This window comes from Uloborus diversus, chromosome 8, assembly GCF_026930045.1.
Source record: "Uloborus diversus isolate 005 chromosome 8, Udiv.v.3.1, whole genome shotgun sequence".
Taxonomy (NCBI): domain Eukaryota; kingdom Metazoa; phylum Arthropoda; class Arachnida; order Araneae; family Uloboridae; genus Uloborus; species Uloborus diversus.
The window spans coordinates 33,807,553-33,830,079 of record NC_072738.1 but is presented as its reverse complement, the minus strand read 5'-3'; the positions used below and the strand labels follow the sequence as shown (position 1 = coordinate 33,830,079).

Genomic DNA, 22,527 nt, shown 5'->3' with positions numbered 1-22,527 from the left:
AAATAAATGAAGTGGATATGACGTCAAACAAATCGTAAAATTGATCTTTGGAAACTAGATAAGCAAAAAATCGCAGAATACCGTTAAACATTTTGATGGAAAATGAAGCAAAAAAATTAATTTGAATGTGTAAAATTTAAGTAATATCAAAAATTTAAAAAATAGTAATCAATTAAGAAATTAAGTGAGACAGAAGTATATGAAATAAATATCATCGCTCAAAAGTACGGTCGTTCATTTTAAGGAGTGGGTCTTTTTGATCTGTTCATTCATCAATGACGCACACCTAGTTAAAAGCACTAAAAAAATTCGTAAAGTTCCTGGAAAATAATTGACATTATGTTTCTCACTTTTCTGCTGGTAACATATCTGGCAAAAAACAGGAAAGTTTCTCACTAAAAGTCAGTAACCTTCCTCACACTAACCTGGAATTTTCCTGAGAAATTTAGAATTCTTACCAATATAATGCCTAGTCACGTTTCTGGAATAAATCAGAAAATCTTTGTGAAAACCTAGATATGATTGTATTAATGGTTTGGAACCTTCCTGACTTACCAGGAAACCTCCCGACGAAAATATGATCGAAGCTTAGGCAGAATTGCAAGCAAATGCAAACAGCTTATTTGCCGGCATTCCTTGCAAAGCTATAATAGCCAGAAACTTGCTTTCATCCGCAAGTAGCACGTATATTGCTACATAGCGATACTGCTTCGACCACCGCATAACCACCACAACCTATACAGCACCCTCTCCAAACACGGAAGGTTTATATGCCCAACCCTGTGTTACAGCGAAACCTGTATATTTGAATACAGTGGTCGCCGGTTAATTGAATCAGTGGTTAATTGAATCAGCCGCTTTAACGAATCAAATTGTCGAAAACAGAATAAAAATCCAGCTTTATGGAGTCAAAACTGTTTAGAACAAATGTGATTCATATAAACGGCGGCTACTGTACCTGTTTAAATTGACCACTATTGCCAGGTGCAGAATTAGTCCTGGATGGTCATATCAACCTAAATAAGGTGATCACTAATGTACTGCACCGCAGGAGGTCAGCTAACACAGGTTTAACTGAATACAAATTAACAAGCCCGAATTATGTTTCTACGCCATTGCATGTACTCATACTGTCTTCAAATTTGTAGCAGTTTCTTACGTATTTATTATGTTTTCTATGTAAAAAATTAAAAAGCAACTCACTTGCCACGGCCATTCGCCAAAATCAGCTTCTCCTTTATTGGAAGGAGCCAATATACGACTGTTGACGCCAAATGGGTTACGAACGCCACATCTGTGCTGATAGGGCACCATTGTAGAGGTTTCCGGTGTATTGCAGCATACATGGAATGGGCCGCAAGATGGTAGCTTGCCGTCCTAAAATAATTAATACTATTTGAAATTCCAAAATAACAATAATAATTTAATCTATTAATAATTAATTTAATTATCTCTTAATTGAGTTGTTTAAATGACAAAATTAATTCTTTTAAACATCTTTGAAACAAGATTTCCTAGTTCAGAAATCGCTTAATTCTCAGTGTTTTGCTGGTTATCAGTAAAAATCCTTTATATATATTTTTGCCTGTGCCTTCATATATATTTTTCAGGATAAAGTGAACTTCATTACTTTTATTATTTGAAATATTCATCTTCAGTAATTATATTGTTTTCATCACTTTGCACAACCTATATACTAAAGGACCACTTCCCCTTACCACCTTTCGTTGAAGAAATTTGATCACTTCAGAGAAGTTTTTTGTATCTTCATGAATATCATTTTGAACTCCTAATTTCGTCATCGCTTCCATTTTCGGGCATACGTAATGTCTATCCTGTGTGTCATTCTCAAAATGCAACTTTCTTTTACACCATGAAAGGAATCTTCAAGGAATAAAAGGAAGTGGCGTTTGCGACCAAGAAAGATTTGTTGTTCGCTTCGATTTCACCGATATCAGGAAGGCAACAATGCCACGAAGATTACGGGCTGAGGCGGCATTTGGGACTAAAAAGGGGGGGGGGGACGGCTAAAAGCCATAGAACTTTTAGCAGCAACAAAAAAAGAGAGAGAACAACGAGTACAAAATTTTGCTACGCCTGGTTTTAAGAGCAGGTGAGTGGTAATTGATGTAAATCTACTGACTTAACTCACGTTTTAATTAAGATTTTGATGAATTAAGTGCACAATAACTTTCCCCGAAGAAACACCAAGACATGAATTAGGCTTATATTATTTATCCCAAAGTGTTTTGAGATGTCACTAACACTTGGAAATAATTTCATCGAACAAGTATGGCTTGTTTCTAAGTGAAACAATTGGTTTAATAATATCTAAACAATAAATACACAAACTAAAAGTTACTTTTTTTGCTAAATAGTGTTTCGTAAACAGATATGCAAAGTAAAACAAATAATTACGTTCTGAAAATTTTGACATTTCTGCTCATTTTTTAATTTCTAGTTTTGATTCCTAAATTTAAAAATAAAAGTAATAAATGAATCATAAAAAGTGGGGGGGGGGGAGTTGCCCTTCCTGCCCCTCCTCCAATCGCCGCCACTGATTACAGGCAAAATAGCGCCACACATATTTGCAACAATCATAGTCAAGGACGAAGTCCAATTCCAGGTTGTTCTGAAGGAAAAATTATTTCTGATATATTTATCAATAAAAGTCCAACACATCTGCATGTCGAACAGATAACAGCCAAAAAAGAATCTATCAAGAAGCTCAGTGATCAAGGTGCATGTTTCGAAACGATCAAATCTTCTTTCTATAAGTTTTTTCACTTTCAGAAATGAATCGCTCACTACCGAGGATTCTTCAATCATTGGACAAATTTCGTCATTTCGACAATTGATTCACCGCTAGGTCAAAAACTCATGCTCATATCTCCAGAAAATTTTTGGAAATTTTACCAAAAGTTTACTCTATTTGACGAAAATTTTAATTGGGACATTGTTCACGAAACCATTTTGTCAAATTCGATGAAAATAGTGTGACACATGATTATTAATTTCTGAGATAGGGTCCGCAACGAAAAAATTTGAATCCAGAACCTTCCTATTGTCTATGAAACTCCTATCGATAGAATAAAATTGACTCTGAGAATAATTTCTGTAAAAATATTCCAAAAATGGCAAAAATCCCTGTTAAATTACTTACCCAGAAACCATACGATAGTGTAATAATGAAAAAATTCTAAATAGGCAGCAATCAAAAGAGAATTGTTAAGCATATTAAAATTATTCTCACGTGTCAGAACGCATAAAAAATTTCAAAATGCTCCATTCTTTTCTAAATAACGTAAGAAAACATGGAAAAGGAAAGAAAATTACAAACCATAATTGTGGTTATCAATTACTTGAAACTTATTTTATTGAATGCATGCTTTCCAGAAATCGATTTCTGAATATTTGGCACCAAACTTGATATTGTTACTAATCGTTCCTTTCGATTTGAGACATTGACCCAAGCTACGAGCCGTGCGGATCAACTTCACTGGCCGGATGTGGCCCGCGGACTGCAGGTTGGGCACCACTGCTCTAATGAACCTATGAGGGATTAGTTATAAAGAAATTCATTATCCTACGTAAGATGTTTTAATAAAAAAGTTTCGATAAAACTTCATAGACATTCACCAGATGCTGAAGAGATCAACAATAAAGATTCCTATTTGCTATATAGAGTGGTCCAGAAAGGGCGCGCCTTCCCAGTCATTTTCAACATCATGTTCGTTTTGATTCAATGTTTGCTATACGAATTTACCAAGGCATAAATTTCGGCAGAACACCATCTATATCGTAACACATCCGAATTGTGCGGCTTGTTCTCGAAAATGCTTTGTCGAGTTTCGGAGAATCGGAGATGTTACTCCGCCATTCACACCAGCAGTTTGCCCCTTACAAGTCACACATGTCCTGTCCCAGTTGACACAACTCGGGTCACTTTCAAAGTAAAACTCGACATTTTGAGTTCATGAATGCTAATGGTGAAAATCCAGATTTAATAAAAATAACATTAGAATCCTCAAAAGAGCCGATAATGTCGAAAGCATTGACACGTTAATATTTAGTTATTGTTAGTTTTAACGTTTTACTTTACCACTTTATTGAAAATCATAGATTCCGGCTGTGAGGAGGCACAACTCAAATCACTTTCAACGTCATTTGAGTTTATGAATGCTAATGGTAAAAATCCAGATTCAATAAAATTAACATCAAAAACCTCAAAAGAGCCGATTATGTCGAAAGCATTGACACGTTAATATTTAGTTAGTTATAGTTAGTTTTAACGTTTTACTTTACTACTTTTTGTATTTACACCTCCTTTGAAACTTTTCTACGCCCACCTAGGGGGTAGGGTGCTTTCTAGGGTGACAACAACTGATATAAAAAAGTATATAAAAAATAAAGTTTTGAACTGGTAGACTGGTTATGTAAAACTGTAAAACGTAATGGTGTACTTCTGTAGAAAAGCAAAAACTGGTGACTGTCTGACTTGGCACCTTTTTTAAAAATGAAACATACTATTTATTTCACAGCTTTGAGCAATCAACTCAGTATCCAGCTTAAAATCGTTAAATTTACGGGTATTTTCATTTAGTGTATTGTAGTTTATGCTTCCGTAATTAATATATTTCTGGGATCACTGTACAAATATTTAAACAGGAAGCAATGGTTAAATAACATTAAAAATTCACTTACTGCTTGCGGCTCCGTATGAGGTTCTGGACGCTTACGAGCGTCAATAATGCCTCCGCCATCCGTAACGATCCGTCCCCCAGAACACTGGTAGTAAGGAACACAAATGCACTTGCCATCCTTTACTGCAGATATCCCGCGATCGTAATCATCCTCTTTTACATCATATCCTTCGTAGTCATCATAATCCTTTGTGTCGTAATATCCACCTAAATCTTCTCCTCTATCTGGCCGACGATACCGATCAGTGTCACCACCAACTGGTTTAGGAATGTAGTCATCAGCTGATGGATATCTGCTTCCATGTTCAGGTATTGGATAATATTCGTCTCTATCACTAGATGGCCTAGGCTTGTAACGACTGCTGTCCCTTCCACCTTCTCTCCCAGGTTTGGGAATAGGTCTCCGGATGTTATCCCGGCTTATTGGGACTGGGTCGTAATCGTCTCTGCTTACTGATGGCCTTCTGTTGCTTCCACGATTTCCACCCCTTGTAGGAGGTCTATAATCTTCATCGACCGGTGGTTTTGGAAAATACTCTTCTATGTTTCCTCTACTTGGTTTTGTATTGTAGTCATCACGATCTGATGAAGGTTTTCTGTTATAACCACTTCCTCCACTTATTATTACAGGTTTCACATCATAAACTTCCCTATCAGCGACTGGCTTGCTGTTGTAACCTCCATTTGATCCGCCACTACTTACAGGTCTCGTATCATAATCACCCCTAACAGCAGCTGGTTTAGAATCGTAGTTTCCACTGTCCCCATTTGGTTTCCTATTATAGCCTCCTGCTGCAACAGGTTCTCTATCGGCTACTGGTTTACTGTGATATCCCCCCCTAGTTCCACCACTGGTCAGATGTTTTGTATCATAATCACCTCTGTCAACAGCTGGCTTTGTATCGTAGTCTCTTCTGTCAGCGGTAGGTCTTCCACTGTAGGATCCTCCATCTTCTCTGCCAACATCAACAATTGGTTTACTCTCGTAACTTCCCCTTGTGTCACCCCTAATAACAGGTTTGGAACCATAACTATCTCTATCAGGACTATAGTTCCTACTTCCTTCAGCTCCTCCACTACCACTCACTATTTTGGGATTCGTGTTATATTCATCTCTATCTTCAGTAGGTTTTGGATTGTAGTCTCTACCGCCAGTATCACTAGCTATAGGCTTCGGATTGTAAGTGTCTCTGTCAGCAACTGGTTTTGGATTGTAATCTCTACCACTAGTATCGCTTACTATAGGCTTAGGATTATAAGTGTCTCTGTCAGCAACTGGTTTTGGTTTGTAATCTCTACCATCAGTATCACTAGCTATAGGCTTCGGATTGAAAGTGTCTCTGTCAGCAACTGGTTTCGGATTGTAATCTCTACCACTAGTATCACTAACTATAGGCTTAGGATTATAAGTGTCTCTGTCAGCGACTGGTTTTGGATTGTAATCTCTATTTCCACTACTGCTAAGGGTAGGTTTCAAAGAGGAACTATCTCTGTCAGCAACTGGTTTTGGATTGTAATCTCTATTACCACCAGAAACAACAGGTTTAGAAACGTGGCTATCTGCCTCACTGACAGGCTTCGTATCTTGCCCTCTTTCGGAGTCTTTAGAATCATAACTATCTGCAGAAACAGATCTGTACTCGCTTCCAAGTCCAGGTCTGCCGCCCCCTGTTGAGGGCCAACCATCCCTTGTCAATTCGCTAGGTCTTTCTTTATCACTCTTATAACTTTCATCTATTTCTTCAATATAGCCGTCTCCCAACGAACATCTACCTTGACGATCACATTTTTCAGCAGTTGATGGTCTGTAACGAACTCTGCTCTGGCAAAGGATACGGGTAATGAAGTGGCCGGTCAGAAATATTGTTAGCAGGAAAACAGCAGGTGAGTATTTCATTGCGTAGCTGAAAGAAAAAAATTCGTTTATTATTATTGAATTTAAACAACTTCAATATCAGCAAAATTAATACAGTCGAACTCGCTTGTAACGAGCCCTGATTTAACCAGGCCGGATTAGGTGAGCGCTGATCACGTTACTACAACGTTGGATTTAACAAGGTTTTGTTGCTGATGTCTTCAAATTGAATGTCCTCTTTTTTGCGTTTACTTTAATTCGTTAACTTTTTTTTTTTATTCTTCTTCATAATGTTCTTTCTTTGAAATTTTTAAAGAGCGAAATGCCACATGAAACGATTCGAAGCACAGTGCGGAGTTCCGCACGAGTCGACTAGTTATAATATAATAAAGCTCTTGCTATTAAGATTTTAAATACGAATTGAAACCGTCTAATATGCGGTGCAATACTTATTTAGTTAATATTGAGCTTAATTGCATTTTAAATATTTTGCTCAGGAAGCCGAGTACATGCGAGGCAAAGTGAAATAGCTTATTTCGTTTATCCACTCAATCATTTACTAAAACACTTACGTATTCATTTATTAAGTAATTCATTTACAATACTTCATTAAGTAATTAATTTATTCATTCATCCATTCACTTATCTTCTCATTCATTCACACTTTAACTCACTCATTTGTTTTTCTTCATACATTAATCAATCAATTAATTTATTTAATTATTCGTTTAGTGTTCCATTTATTTCTTTTCATTTATTCATTCAAAACTTTATCTACAGATTCATTTGATCAAAAAATTCTTTTCATAATCAAATAGAAAATATTTCACTAAGAAAAATATTTCATTTTTCACTTTGCCCCATAAAAAAAAGAAAAGAAAGTTTTCCACTTTTTTTTTCTTTTTTTTTTTTTTTTTTTTTTTTTTTTTTTGAAGACTCAAAATTACTGCCAAAAATAAAAATAATGTTTGAATGAAAATGTTTCATTATAAAATACATTGTTTTTTTCTTTCTGTACTTTAATTTTTGAAACAAATTTCCAATTTGTTCGTTTTGAAAAAGGTCATTCATCTTAGCCATTTCACGTTGCCCCACATTCTCCTATAGTATATTCTTCACAAAGGAGCATCAAAGTGATATGATTTAGTTGTTAAATTGATTACACTGAAAGATGCTGACGGTCTTTGCTTTTGCCGAGAAATCAAAAACCAAAGGATATAGATTTAAAACATTTAAATTACTATAGCACCTCGTTTATCCGGTCCCAGATTATCTGGATCTCCGGTTTATCCGGATGAAATTTGTAGAGTTCAAAAAAAATTGTATTCACTTAAATAATAATCCTAAATTATGATAACAAGAACGGAACTGTAAAAGCCAAATATTCGCTTCTTTTTTTTTTTTTTTTTTTAATTAAATACCCAACTTGTTCATAGGTCATCCAATAGAATATAGTAATTTAACATGGCGTATTTGAAGCGTCAGTCCGACGCCTCTGCAGCTAAACTATAAATGATAAAGTGTTTCCGATCAACAATCTTATGAAATTTTGTTACAAAGTCTTTTTTTTTTTTTTCTCTCTCTTTTGCTGTTGTCTTCTTTACTAATGATATAGCTGAAAGCCTGTATCTCTGGATATATCTGGATCTCTGTTTCTCTGGATCTCTGAATGTTTGTTACGCGCATAGCACCTAGACCGTTCGGCCGATTTTCATGAAACTTGGTGCAAAATTAGTTCGTAGCATGAGGGCGAGCACCTCGAAGCGATTTTTCGAAAATTCGATTTTGTTCTTTTTCTATTCCACTTTTAAGAACATTTTACCGTTCAAATTATTATAACATGGACGAGTAAACTACCAAATTATCATAACGTGGAACCGTAACATGGACGAGCAAGTGATCATAGCATATTGGCGAGAAATTCATCATCCATTTTTAGTAAATATACAGGCGAATCAAATGACCTTTTAATTTTCTACTTCAGTCAAAGCCGTGTGGGTACCGCTAGTAAAAGATAAGTCTGCCTATTTAAGAATGTATTATTTATTACCCGAATTGTCCTAATTTTTGTTTATCCGGATTGCCTTTGTTCTCAGTTGGTCCAGATAATACTGTCCGACATTGTACTGTATTTGACTAATGTAAAAGTGAGAAAAAATTATTATCCATGTAAGGATTTATTGCATAGATTTTAGGGCTGCTTCGTAGGAAATAATTTGGAAAAGTTTATTTAGGAGATCTTAACAGCGGACTGGGGTACCGGGTATAAAAGCACTTTTGCCATTTTTACTACATTAGTTTCGAAAACTTTGTTTTTTATGGTATGAGATGGCATGAAGTCCTAGCATGTCAAGGATTCTGAGATTTGTCTTAGTACGTCCAAGAGTACAAAAAGTGTTGAAGAATTGCTTGTTTCAAGCGGATGCTGTTCTTCTTCGGAGATTCATAGGCGCATAAAGACTATGCTCAGTTTAGAGATTGTTGCTGGTTGCCTCTTTTGCAATTCCAGTTATATTTGTGTTCCTTTTACACCTTCCCTCCCCAAAAAAGAATTTAGTTTAATGTATTTTGTCGGAGTACAACACAGTATTTTGACTACGTCAATTTTCAAGTGCTCTGTCTATCATTTCGCCCGATATTTTGATTGACGAAATTTAAACATTCAGTGGTGTTATTCCTTGATAATTTAGAAAATTTAAAATTAATTTGAATTATAAAATTGAGCTTTTTAGCATTCTCTGCAAAGAAGTACCTGTTAACCAATAAAAGTTTCCAAAAATTTTGGAAGCTTTTTTCCCCGCTTTTAACCGTCAAACAGCTGTTTCCGAACATTTCAAACTGGCTCCTGTTGCTCCTGCACAACGTGGTCCGAATGTGGGCGTTACCCCTCTGTATGTTCAACGGTAGATCAGTTATGGTTGAATATTTGTTATACACAGTCAGTTAACTTAAAGTCTTAAGAGTCATAAAAATTGGCAGAATACCATTCATGCCTTAACACAGCAGAAATCTGTTCCATGTTCTCGCAGATGTTTTGAGGCAAAACATTTGCGAGAACATTGACACACACGTGCTGAGAGAGCAACACATTGCGAGAACATACAGAACTTGTTGCGTGAACATGCACATCGGTAGAACACCATCCATATGACCATCCATGAATACCATCCAAAAAAAACACAGCTGGATTCTGCGCCATGTTCTCGTAAATGTCTTGCGGCAAAATATTTCCGAAATTCCGCAAAAAAATTGCAAGAATATACATGCATTTGTGCGGCGAGAACATACCGAACATGCTAAGAAAACATGCACATCGGTAGAACACCATTCATGTCGTGCCACAGCAGGATTCTGTCCCATGTTCTCGCAGATGCTTTGCGGCAAAACATTTTCAAAGTTCCTTGAAACATTTGCAAGAACATGCACACACATTTGCTGCGAGAACAGCACGCTGCAAGAACATACAGAACATGCGCATCAATAGACACCAGGTCGAACCATTGTTACGATATGGATAGCGTTTTACCGTTATCTATGACTCTTAAGACTTCAAAATAACTGTGTAAAACAAAATCAACCATAACTGACATAAAGTTGGAAATAAAAGGGAGGTAGGCACGCTTACTTCCGGACTGTTCTAAAAATAATACATCTGAAAGGCAAAGAAACATCAAGTCGTTTACAAAAATTTCTCCTCCGAGCTCACTTTCTAGAAAAAAAATTTCTTCTTTTCACAACCAGTCTAGCGTAACTGAAAACATCATCGAGCATTTCGTGCATGGATAATTCATTTAAAGGAAGTCTTTTGGAGCGATTCAAGGACTTTGGGAATCGTGGCTTAAAAGATTTTGCTCATTTTTTGACTTTTCATTCATTTTGGTACCTATCATGAACAAAAACAAAGGTATCAGAAAGAAAAATGAATTCGAAATCATTCTCTTAGAGAACAAAGGAGATCATTCTGTACAGAAGCAACTGCGCAAATATTTACTGGAAAAGCAGTAGAAAGCTGAAAATATAACAGTACAGTGGAAAGGAGGAGCATTTTTTTTTTTTTTTACATTTTCCTATTTCTCAAAAAATATCAATATCTCGGAGCAGAAATATCTTCAGAACAAGGACGGATACAAGGGAGGGGCGATGGGGTGATTGCCCCTTCCTTGAGCCAAGGCGAAGGAACTCTCCCTCGGCATATTTTCGATACTGAAGTCCCAAAACCATAATTTTAGATGATCTTCAATAATGTTACGAAAAAGAGTGATCATCCTTGGGATTGTTTCAAAATTGTAGTCTTGAAAATGCAACTGTTGCTGAAAATGCAATTGTTGAACATCTCTTAACAATTTAGTGATAGGGATCGAAACTTTGTTCGGGAAGTTCTAAAAACTCGATTTTTGACTCTATTAAATGATCTTTGATGGGTTTTGTGGGCTCTCCCTCGGAAAGTTTTTTCAATTGAAATCCCCCCCCCCCCCCAAAAAAAAAACAAGTATAGAATACCTTTGATGACGTTAACGAAAGGGATGGAGTTCAATACATTCCTGCGGAATTTTTTAGCAATGGAAATACGAAAAAAAACTTCATTTGAGACAATCTACAATAAAGATGGCGGAGGTTTAAGAATTCATAAAAGAGTTAAAATATCTGAAATCAACCGCCCTCTCCTTGAATATTTTCTGGATCCGTCCTTGCCTCCGAACTAAATTTCTTTCTTTGTGTCCTGCATTTTTTTCAGATTAAAAAAATATTTATTTATTTATTTCTTTACTTTATGAAATTTTTAAAAATGTCTTCAGTTGTTTTCATACGCCCCTTTAGAAAGCACTTGTGAACAAGACTAGGGCACACATGAAAACTCTATAACATGAAGCTTATACGCGTATACATTGAAGGGCTTTCAACCAAGTGTCAGTTGTTTGGGTTAGTTTAAATTGTACAGTATTTGTCGAAAAAGAAAATATTTTTCCGAATTATTTTACTCAGCCCATTGTCAAATTTTAAAGTTTAGTAGCATGTTCTAATCTCAGGATCGACAAGAAAAAGGCTTATCAGACTAAACAATACGAAGATTGTATAAGTATGTAAAGTGTATGCTTGTTTTTTTATTGCGTGTAAGTTTTATGCAGAATATGATAAGGAATTTCATAATTATTTTAAGCTTCAATTTTTAATTAAATCAAACATTTTGTCTTTTTATTTAATATCTAAACTCAAGTCCAACTATTAAGTTAAAAACAAATTTAAAAAATAAAATAGTAATGAAAATAAATAAAAGAATATTTAAGAATAATAATAACTAACAATAAATTTACAAAAAGATTGTTGAAAAATAATATTTACAAATATTTACACATTGTTTTAACACTTGTAATACCCCTACCGTAATATTAATGATACGCAGAGAATATGGGAGCTGTTCACATGTGCCCCTAGCTGTTGTGTTCAAAAGTGCCAGTTTCAACAGTTTTTTCGTATGCGCTGAATTTACGTTTTTTCGGATTGTTCAAAATTGAATGAGAAATTGTTCAAATCAAAACAAAGATATGGAAGTGTGGCGTTTTGACTTATGTCTCTCAGACCATTGTCTTGAAAAGTATTACTAAGGGAAAGATTGACATTCAGCTTCCTCCATCTCATAAGCATATGTTCAAGTTTTTTTAATTTTCTGTATTACAGTATGACCTCGGTTTAACGATTGTCAAGGGACTGTAAAAAGTTACCGTTAAATCAAGGATATCGTTATATCGAGGAGCACAGACATTTAATAGTCATCCAAAACAGTGAAATGTATCATTAAATTGAGGAAATTGTTAAAACGGGTATCTTTAGATCGAAGTTATACTGTAATATGATTAGTTAATTTATTTTTAAAAATTTTTAAACTAAAATTTTACTTTTACAGTAAACCTTCTTGCGGGCCCATTTTATGGGCAAAAAAAGGGGGGGGGAGACTGATTAATAGTTCAATTTTAATCATAAAATATTGATTAGTGTAGAATTTTGAGCCCCAAAACTTCTCTCTAAGAAGCCTTTACTGTTCTTGGTTTTACCCATTATACACAGATCGTGACTTAACCAAAAAAAAAAGCAATAGCAAGAATTTGTCGAAAGACTAATGAAACCATTTGCTGCTATTTTTCGTGCAAAAACATACGTAATGATCTCTTGCGTCAAAATGGCATGCTCCAAGTTCTTACAACGAATGGGATTTCATTAACTTTCGTGACATAGCCGATAAAAATTTGACGTCATAAAGGCGTTCCAATGTTTAGGAATATTCGCTGAACTTAATGCTCAAGAGTAAGTTGCTAAACTACTGATTTCAAATTCACAAGCAATGCCGTTTTTATTTTAATTTGATTAAATTAAATCTTTAGATTTAATCGAATATAATTAGGCGGTTGGAGCAGCTAGGACTCACGCTTTAAACTTTTCGGAGCTCATTTAGAAAGTGAAAATAATTTATTCTTTCTGCTCTAGGTTTCTCAGAAAAATATGAGTGCATTTTGTGAATAAATTTTATGGCACTATTTAAATTAATAACAGTGCTCGCGTGAATTCTGAAATCCCATTTTTTTTTCCTTATTTAAAAAAAAAGTATCAGTCAAATTTAATTGCATTAAAAAAATTGCTAATGATGGGGCAATTACGGATAACTACAATTAAAAATATTAATGTCTTGAAATATTTTCAAAATTTAAAATAATGACCATGACAATGTGACTGAGTATGAAGTAATGTAGACATCTTCATCTTCTTTATCTTCTTTACTAATAATGAAGCTGAAAGTCTGTTTCTAGATGTCTGGATTTCTGTATGTCTGTTACGAGTGTAGTACCTTGACCGCTCGGCCGATTTTCATGAATATTGGCACAAAATTAGTTCGTAGCATTGTGGTGAGCACCTAGAAGCGATTTTTCGAAAATTCTATTTTGTTCTTTTTCTATTCCAATTTTAGGAACATTTTATATAGCAAATTATCATAACGTGTACGAGCAAGTTACCATAATATGGGCGAGCAAATGAACGTAGCAAATTGGCGAGAAATAAATCATCCATTATTTGTAAATATACAGGCGAACCAAATGACCTTTTAATTTTCTACTACGGGCAAAGCCGTGCGCTAGTTATATATATATACTAATAGTGAAGCTGAAAGTCTGGAACTCTGGACATCTGTCGGGATCTCTGGATCTCTGTTACGTGCATAGCACCTACACCGTTTGACCGATTTTTTTAAAATTTAGCACAAAATTAATTCGTACTATAGGGGCGTGCACCTCGAAACGATTTTTCAAAAATTTGATTTTGTTTTTTATCTCACACAATTTTAAGCCTATTTATCACAATTTTAATAAAATGGAGGAAAATAATTCATTCACAGTTTTAAGTTTTAGATCATTCAAAAACATAATTTCTGCATAAGAAGAAGTTTGTTCGAAGTTTCTACGAGCATAAAAAGAGCTGTAGGAATTGTTTAAAGAAAACTCATTTCCAAGGGTTACCTTCAGCATGCCAAACGATTCTAAATGACTAAGTTCGAGAATAAAATCAAAATTTAATATAAATGGAAATTATTTTCGAAACGGAAATTAACTTTTGTACGTTACCATGGTTACGTCTTTTATTTGCTTTGTTTCATTACTTTCTTCTTTTTTTTTTTTTTTTTTGACTTTGTTTTAAACATACTTAAAAACATTGTTATTTTTTGCGATCAAAATTCTTTTCTTTTATTGAAAAAGGTAAAAATCCAAATATTTTAACTGTTGAGAAAAAGTCGTTTGTTTTTATTTTCTTTGCTTCTCTGGAATTATGTTTAGTAAATTATTAAAATATTGTTATTACAACGTTCTTTCGGTAGTGTTTAATTTTGGAAAAATGTGTTATTTTGCGTTTTAGTAAGGAAAGGAAACTTCTTTTCTCTTTTAAAATATGTCTAACGCTTCTGCTGGTTTCTGTTAAGCATGCTTAAGTTTTCAAACCAAACAAAAAATCTTTTTTAAAAAAATTTAAAAAAAACACTCATAGTAGACGTTAACTGTATGTTCAGAGGCGAACCAAATGACCTTTTAATATTCTACTACAAGCAAAGCCGCGCGGGAACCGCTAGTAGTTAATAAAAGCGCGTATCATGCTGGAAACAGTTAAACGTGTTAGTAAATCTTACCAAAAGAGATAGAGGAAAAGTAGATATCCTATTTGCTATGACGCCCAGAACAATACCAAAATTAGAAAAGCTAAAATAAAGTTAAAACTGCAACTCGATTGCAGAAGAACACTTCCAACGGTTATTTCCTTCCTTTCAGGAGCAGATCTAACTTCGTCTATCGAATTCTTCTAACTCTAAAAAGCGCAAGGGGTGTTATGTGTCCTCTTAGTCCAAACTTTATTTCATTCATTGCCGAATAAAAATAATTCATAAATTATAATTTTCCATGTTATTCATCAGAATCTGAAAATTGGCAACATAAAATAATAACAACAATCATAATAATAATAAAATAAAGAAATAAATAAGTAATAAGCTGTTTCAAAAATTTACTCGAACATGTTTTGAAATCATTTCAAATGAAATACACCTACATTGCATTCATTCTGAAACTTTCGGAAAACAGTTACAGTTTTTGATTTCTATAACTGTGAACCGAATTTGTCTCTCTAACTCACACACAATCTGCTGCACCAATTTTCACAAAATCTGACATACATGTCGTTCACGTCGCTATTTAATAGTTTTATGTTTCAAAAATGCTAAACCGCAAAGCTATATAGTCTTTACAGGGTTAATACAGCATCTCCAGAGCATTTTTAAAAAGTTCAAGATACCCACATACATACATACATACATACATACCTAATTCTAAAGTTTAAAACACCGCTATGTTTTTTTTATCATTCATGTTCCTCAGGACGTAGGGTAAGGTCATCAGTAATAGACAAGGGTTCAGTAACAAACTGATGAAACTGGTAAAACTGATGTTGCGTGGCCCATGAATGTGGTGCAACTATCCAGTGTTATCAGAGTGAATTTTATGAGTCAGTTGGTATTTACAAGACAGTGGTGGAAGGTTATGAGCAGCTACCATGAGATCAGCTGGTGTTTCATGTTCATTTGAATTTAATAAAGCTCCAACTCTAAAAACATAGAGCTTTTGCACATCTTGAAGGGAAAAAGGGTAGGTTATCTATTATTCTTCCTTTCATCTTCCTGTCTGCTACTGAATATCATCAGACTTTTCTGCGTCTGTTACTGGGGGGTCAGGGCCGTTTGAAGAGGAGGGGGGCAAGCGGGGCAATCGTCCCGGGCGCCACGAAATGAGGGGGCGCTGAGAGGCGTTTTGGTGTTTCAAAGCATTTGAGGAGGTCAAATGCTTTGAAATACCAAGTAACGGAGCAAAGTCTTACTTGAAAATAATCCTTCCAAAAATTTCAATAGAGCAATCTGAGCCGTATCTCTTCCCTTCGCGATGGGGCACCCATAAATCTAGCTACTTATAAAAGAAACTTAAAAAAATTGGATGCAAAAAAATGATAACTTTGTTTCTACAGGAATAAATACTAGTATTAAGTTGGAACAAGTAAAAGCAAAAAACTCTTGAACAAAATCAATGGATGAGTCCAGATCGAAACTTAATTTTGATGAAATTTTTTCGGAAAGCTCGTTTTCTATTGATAATCTACAAATTGTGTATTCGCGTCCTTAATTTGATCAATATGAGTAAGTAATTCAGTTTTAATCGTTTGTTTTTTATCTTGTGGGGTAATATTTTACAAGTAAAATCTTTCAAATTTTTAACATTTCCATTTTTTGAAAAGTTTTTGTGGTATTAAATAATAAATATTAGAAACAGATTCATTGCTTGCGCTATATTTTGTGATTGTTTTTTTCACTAATATTTAAAAAATGCAAGTATGACGCGTTCACGCGTATGATGCATGATGTAACTAACTTGGTTTTTCTCTCGGTATGGGGGGGGAGCGCCAGTTAACATTTGCTCCGGGCTCCGTCAGCTCTTCGGACGGCCCTACTGGGGGTCTGACGTTTTTTCGAAATTGAACTAATAAAAATAGAATTAACCAATTCAGAGGATCCAGAAGCAGCCAAACGTTAGATGAGATGTAGTTGCATGAGAGAAAAATAGTTTAAAAATTCTAAATACATTAAAAGGCTCAGAAATGTGAGTTTATCTGAGAGTGATATCTTAAGCATCTCTGCAACTGTGGCCATTACACTAGTGTTTTCCCAGAAAAAGGGTGATGTAGTATAAGCGCCTTATCAACCGAAAACAGTATTTTTACAATGGAACTTATATTTGCACTCTACTCGGAGTGCCAGAAAAAAAAAAAAAAAAAACTATCTAAGTTGGAATTTCAACAGTAAAATATTTACGCAGTGAAATGAGCTGCTGTGAAATATTCTCGTGAAAGGCAGTGAGGAATTAGATATGTCTCTAAAAATCGCGTGTAAACTGTGATCTCAGACTTAAATCATCTTGTTGTCAAGCAACAGTCTGCAAAAATACTGGTTTGAAGTATTCGAAAATTATTTCAAAGTTAAAGATTTATTGAATGTCAAACAGTTGGAATAAAGATTAGAGTTTCGCACGCATTCATTAATTAGATTTAGTGGTGTCAACTAAAAATGACAGTCAAAAACAGTTTTCGATTCGTAGTTAAAGCTTTTTGACATAAAAATGAAGCGTAACACCCAACTACCCATTAATATTTTCTAAACAGTAGGCAAGAAACCTGCAATGATCAAAACGGGTTAAATACCTTAAAAGTCAAGGGTTCCCAAAACAAAAACCAAATTTCTAATTTCCAAAAAACATAACACTGAATTCATTCACGCAACTCTTAACTCTTTATTTTTTCTTTTTGGTAGTTTGACAGTTTTGTGAAAGGGAAATCTTTACTAACAATAAAGCTCAAAGTTTGTGTGGATCTCTGTCGGGATATCTCTCTGTGACGTGCATAGCGCTTAAACTGTTCCGCTGATTTTCGTGAAATTTGGTACAAAATTAGTTTGTAGCATGAGGATGTGCACCTCGAAGCAATTTTTTGAAGATTCGATTCTGTTCTTTTTCTATTCCAATGTTAAGAACATTTTACCGAGCAAATTATCATAACGTGAACGAGTAAATTACCAGTGAGAAATTAATCCTGCATTATTTGCAAACATACAGGCGAACCAAATGACCTTTTAATTTTTTACTACGGGCAAAGCAGTGCGTGCTAAATGATTCATGTTCCTTGAGTTTATAATACAATTCATCCCTCAACCTTAGAAGAATTGTGGGTTTCTTCCAAATAAACACACAGAGCTCCATGCTAATTTTATCTCACTTTACTCTTTTTTTTTTTTCCGTCCCCCCCCCTCCCCCAACTTTTGTTTTTATTTCATTTGTTTCCGCCACCCAAATCCATGACATCTTTTAAGGAAACGATTGAATTTTGGTTTGTTTTCCCTAATACTCCAAAATTTTAGTCATTTTGGGGAATTTTCTTCTCCTTACACCCGTCAACCCTTCTCTTGTCACTTGATACAACACAAAAAACAGTGTAATCCAGATTTTGGTCATAAGAAAATTTCGTCGTGAAATGTTTACTCGTAATAAAATAATCCACAATCTTTCCTAACTTTATTTCCAGATTCTTTTTTTTTTTTTTTTTGTTAACTTGTAAGCATCAGACTGCAAAAGCTCTATCTAGTAGTCGCTCAAAGATAAACCAAACGAAGTCATATACTCCATCCGTCCCAAAATATTTGCCACAATTGCATACTTTTTTACTGATAATTGGTACGGATGATTTTATAATTTGGTGAAAACATTTTTATAGAGATTTCAATGTGCTATACGATCTCTGCAACCTGCATACAAGAAAGAGTAGTTTCTTTTTTAATAAAATTACGAATCATTAGATGGAATATATAGTAATTTTAAGATGGAACTGGTGAGTTCTAACAAAATGGAGCAAGTATTTACACGGAGTTAAATATTTGGGAAGGCGAAAACTCTCAATTTGTCAAGCGATGATAATTTTGCCGAATGGAACCAAAATTTTTCCGAAAGATGATAATTTTGCTGAATCATCAGACAAAATTTGCCGAATGATGATAATTTTGATGTATCGTCACACAAAATTTGCCGAATAATGATAATTATCCCGAATCGTCAGACAAAATTTGCCGAATAATGATAATTATTCCAAATCGTCACACGAAATTTGCCGAATGACGACAATTTTGTCGAATCGTCACACAAAATTTGCCGAATAATGATAATTATTCCGAATCGTCAGACAAAATTTGCCGAATGATGATAATTTTGTCGAATCGTCACACAAAATTTGCCAAATAAGGAAATCTTTGGAAGGTCACAGCGACCTCCCGTAACCTTCCATCGGAGAGCTTCTGAATGAGGCATGGCTTAAGAGTGTGCTTATCTAGAAATGTCGTTACTAATTTGGTACTGATCTAAAGAGGGTGTGCTTAGTACGTAAAAGTTGTTGATTGATAGCATAGCTCCCTGAAATATCTGAAAGCTTTTAAATAAAATCATAAAATCATCAGATTCACTACTTGGTAAAAAAAGTATTCAATTGCAGTAACTAATTTCGGATACAATTTTTGAACTAAACGTAGTGACTAATATGGGATGGAAGGAATATCACATTCTTTAACTAATTTAGCCAATTACCAGGTTCTTGCTACCTAGTCCGAAACTGTGCAATGTAGAAACGTGCTTAATCTATATTGAGAAGCGTGCGTCGTACAAAAAAGAAACATTTTAGAAGCATTTATCTTCTACTAATAAGCATAACTTATGCAATAACTTACTTCTTTACTGACTTACGTTGGTCTGGAAATACGTTTCTATCCTCCAATAATCCTTTTGAATGCAGAAGTTTCTACCGCGAGTATGTTTCAAAAACTCAGTGATGGGTTACTTTGTATGAATAAGCATGTCAACTTCTCTAACTTACTTTGACAACACAGTGCTTCTTATTCAGGAAATACGTTCGGTTTCATTGCTCGTTCTGTATGAAGCAGTCTGGAGCGCACAAATGCTGGGAAATTTTTTTTCAAGGCTAACAAGTTGATGAAACTGGTTGCCAAAGAGATGACCGGTTATCTTCAAAGCATTGTGGCTGTCGATAACGACCTTTGGAGGTTACAACGCATAGGAAGACTGAGACGAGGGGTAATTATAGAAACAAACAACAAAAAATGATTTCACTTTCTAGAGGTGGGAGTGGGTTTGTTTCCAATCAAATTCCATTTTTCATAGCCGGACTTCCCATGTTGCATTGCGGTCATCTCGGAGGAAATGTTGCAAGATGATGGAGGAACCCCCCAGGCAGTGTGATGGTAAATCAAGCGTGCAAAAAATTTCTTGTACTCGTGATAGAAAATAACATGTTAATTTGCTTCATATTTTGAAAACGCTGTTCATTTTTATGGAACTATAAATGTTCAGCTGGCGTGATGCGGCAGTATTTTTCTGGTGATAGTTTTTGCTTTAAGTCCTAAATAAAAAGACAATTTCGTCTAGTATTAAAATTTAACTCCAAATAATTTGAAAAACTAGCCATCAAAAACAAGGCAAATATTTTAATACAGGCGTTCCTCGTATAACACGGTTAATTCGTTCCGCGTAGTATCGAAACTGTGTTATACGAGACTTTTTTAAAAATAACTTATTAACTTATTTTTACACTACTTAATTATGTACATAATAAAAATCATGTCAGTATGAATCGTGTTGTATCGAAACCGTGTTTCGTGTTATATCGAAACCGTGTTATACGAGACTTAGAAATAATGTAAATCAAGGGATGCGTACCGTGTTATATCGAAACCAAGTTTCGTAAAAACTTATCAGAGTTATCAACCATTAACAGAATGTATTAAACAAAAATGAAACTCCATCTTTTTTTTAAAGATAATATTCGTGTTAAATCAAAACTATGAAGCATTAAATTCAAGTTTTATACCGTGTAGTATCGAAACCGTGTTGTTACAAGTACCGTGTTATACGACGTACCCCTGTACTTGTGAATAGTTGGGGCCGTCGAGAGCCAAGGCTGGTCTCTTGTCAAATAAATCATTAAGCTCCCTACCCCTATAAAACTAAAAAAGTTAATACTACTCCGATTCCGAACCGAACTACTCAAGAGGTCGGACCGGTAGTTTCCGATTTGGCTGACATAGCCTCTTGTCGGCCCTGTGTATGGTAAAAAGTAAAGTCAGTTCATTTGGGAATTTTGTAAGCTATTTTTGAAATTATTAGGAAAGTAGTTGCGATTATGTTTTAAAAAAGAACTTTTATATTATGAGATAATGCGCTTTTCAAAAACGTGTTCAGCGTACAAAATTGCTTTAAAATATTTTAAAATTAGCTTTGTTGCGTAAAACGTGTTTTTTTTTTTTTTTTTTTTTTTTTTTAAGAGTATGAGAGATTTATTATTAATTTTATTCAAAGAAACCTTGATCGTAAGTCATTTTTTAGGAAGGTGTATTCTTTGTAGGGCCATTGCACCGTCACGTGCGAAACAATCATGCTAAAAATATGCTGCTTTTGTTTTCTTAATTAAATTTATTTGCAACCAAACATTCATATATACAGGCCTATACACAAGCAGCTACATTATCTGTTGTATCAGTAGTAAAAATGAAGACTACAAAGTACCGACTGCACGGTTATGACTTCCAGTTTCGTCCTTCGAGACTGCAGTGAGACTCGTCCATATTGTGAATTCATCAGTCTGGAATAGACAATAACCTAGCTGGAGGTAGAGGTTCTCTCCATTGATGCTGAAATTTTCTACAAACTTGTAGCTAAAACGAATTTAACAAGTCAGCTATAGATCATTACAGACTTATGAGTTCATAAAAAAGACGAAACTGCAGTATCTGGATGTCATATCCTGGGTGTAGGTATTTGCCAAAGTATTGCGCCGAATGATTTTATGAAAAATTATATTGTAGTACTGTATTGTTTGGTATAAGTCCCTGAATATATTCCAAATATAACCTGGATGTCGTCTTCAATCATGTCACAAAAACTCAACTGTTTTGACTCATTGCAAATCAATTGTGAATAACATCATTAACCAGGTTGCACAGGAGGAAACCTCGCGCATATATTTATTTTGTTCTTGTTTAATTGCGTGTCTGCACTTCATTTACTTCCATTGTTTGAGTTGAGAATAAGTAACCTTGAAAAGGTATTTTGCTTTCAACTAAATATATTAAGAACTTATTTTAAACAAATATCATTCGATGCAAACTAAGATTATGATAATGGGGTCTTTCCAAAATTTTAAAAGTATTTTTTTCTGAAAGAGCATGCTTATAAACATAGGATCTGACCATTTTTTTATAAATTTGTTTACGTTTAACCTTTTTAAAAAATTACATAAATCGGAGCGCTTTCATTGTTTACGGCTTCTGCCGATGACATCACAAATGATGAAATACCATTCACTGTTGCCATTCACAGTGCAAAATATTTAATTCGCATCTTTACTCACGTGTATTGGTTGATAGCAAGCGCAGAGTGCAATATTTGATTCGCTGCTTGATTATCATAACGTGGAAACGTAGTAGAAAGATGCGGCAAAGTGCATGATTTGTGACGTCATCAAGACCACGCCTTATTTGAAAAATCGGACATTTTAAAAAAATAATTTAAAAAAAACTATTGGGAAAATTAAAGTATTTTCTGGGTCCATGCTATTTTTTTGCTCATTCTATCAATTTCAATGACTAAAACTAGTACTTTTGACTGAAGGAAACCACCCCATTGTGTTCTTACAGTTACTGAACGTGATATTATAGATGACCGAAAGTAATTTGGATTAAATATCCGAGAAGAATTAACCAGGTTTGAATACTTTATTTGCATAATGCAATTTGTTTGAAGTATTATTTTTTCTGAAAGGGAAATGTTTGAGGAAAATTTT

General features: G+C 34.5%; 1 protein-coding gene across 1 annotated transcript in view; it reads right to left on the bottom strand.

Moving 5' to 3' along the window:
• Positions 1 to 22,527, bottom strand: part of LOC129228011 (uncharacterized) — an 85,272-nt gene that overhangs the window by 41,831 nt on the left and 20,914 nt on the right. The window contains exons 9-10 of the mRNA XM_054862639.1: positions 4,705 to 6,607; positions 1,204 to 1,377 (exon numbers count right to left, since the gene is read on the bottom strand). Coding sequence (XP_054718614.1) covers positions 1,204 to 1,377; positions 4,705 to 6,607 — 2,077 coding nt within the window. The remainder of the gene's footprint in view (positions 1 to 1,203; positions 1,378 to 4,704; positions 6,608 to 22,527) is intronic.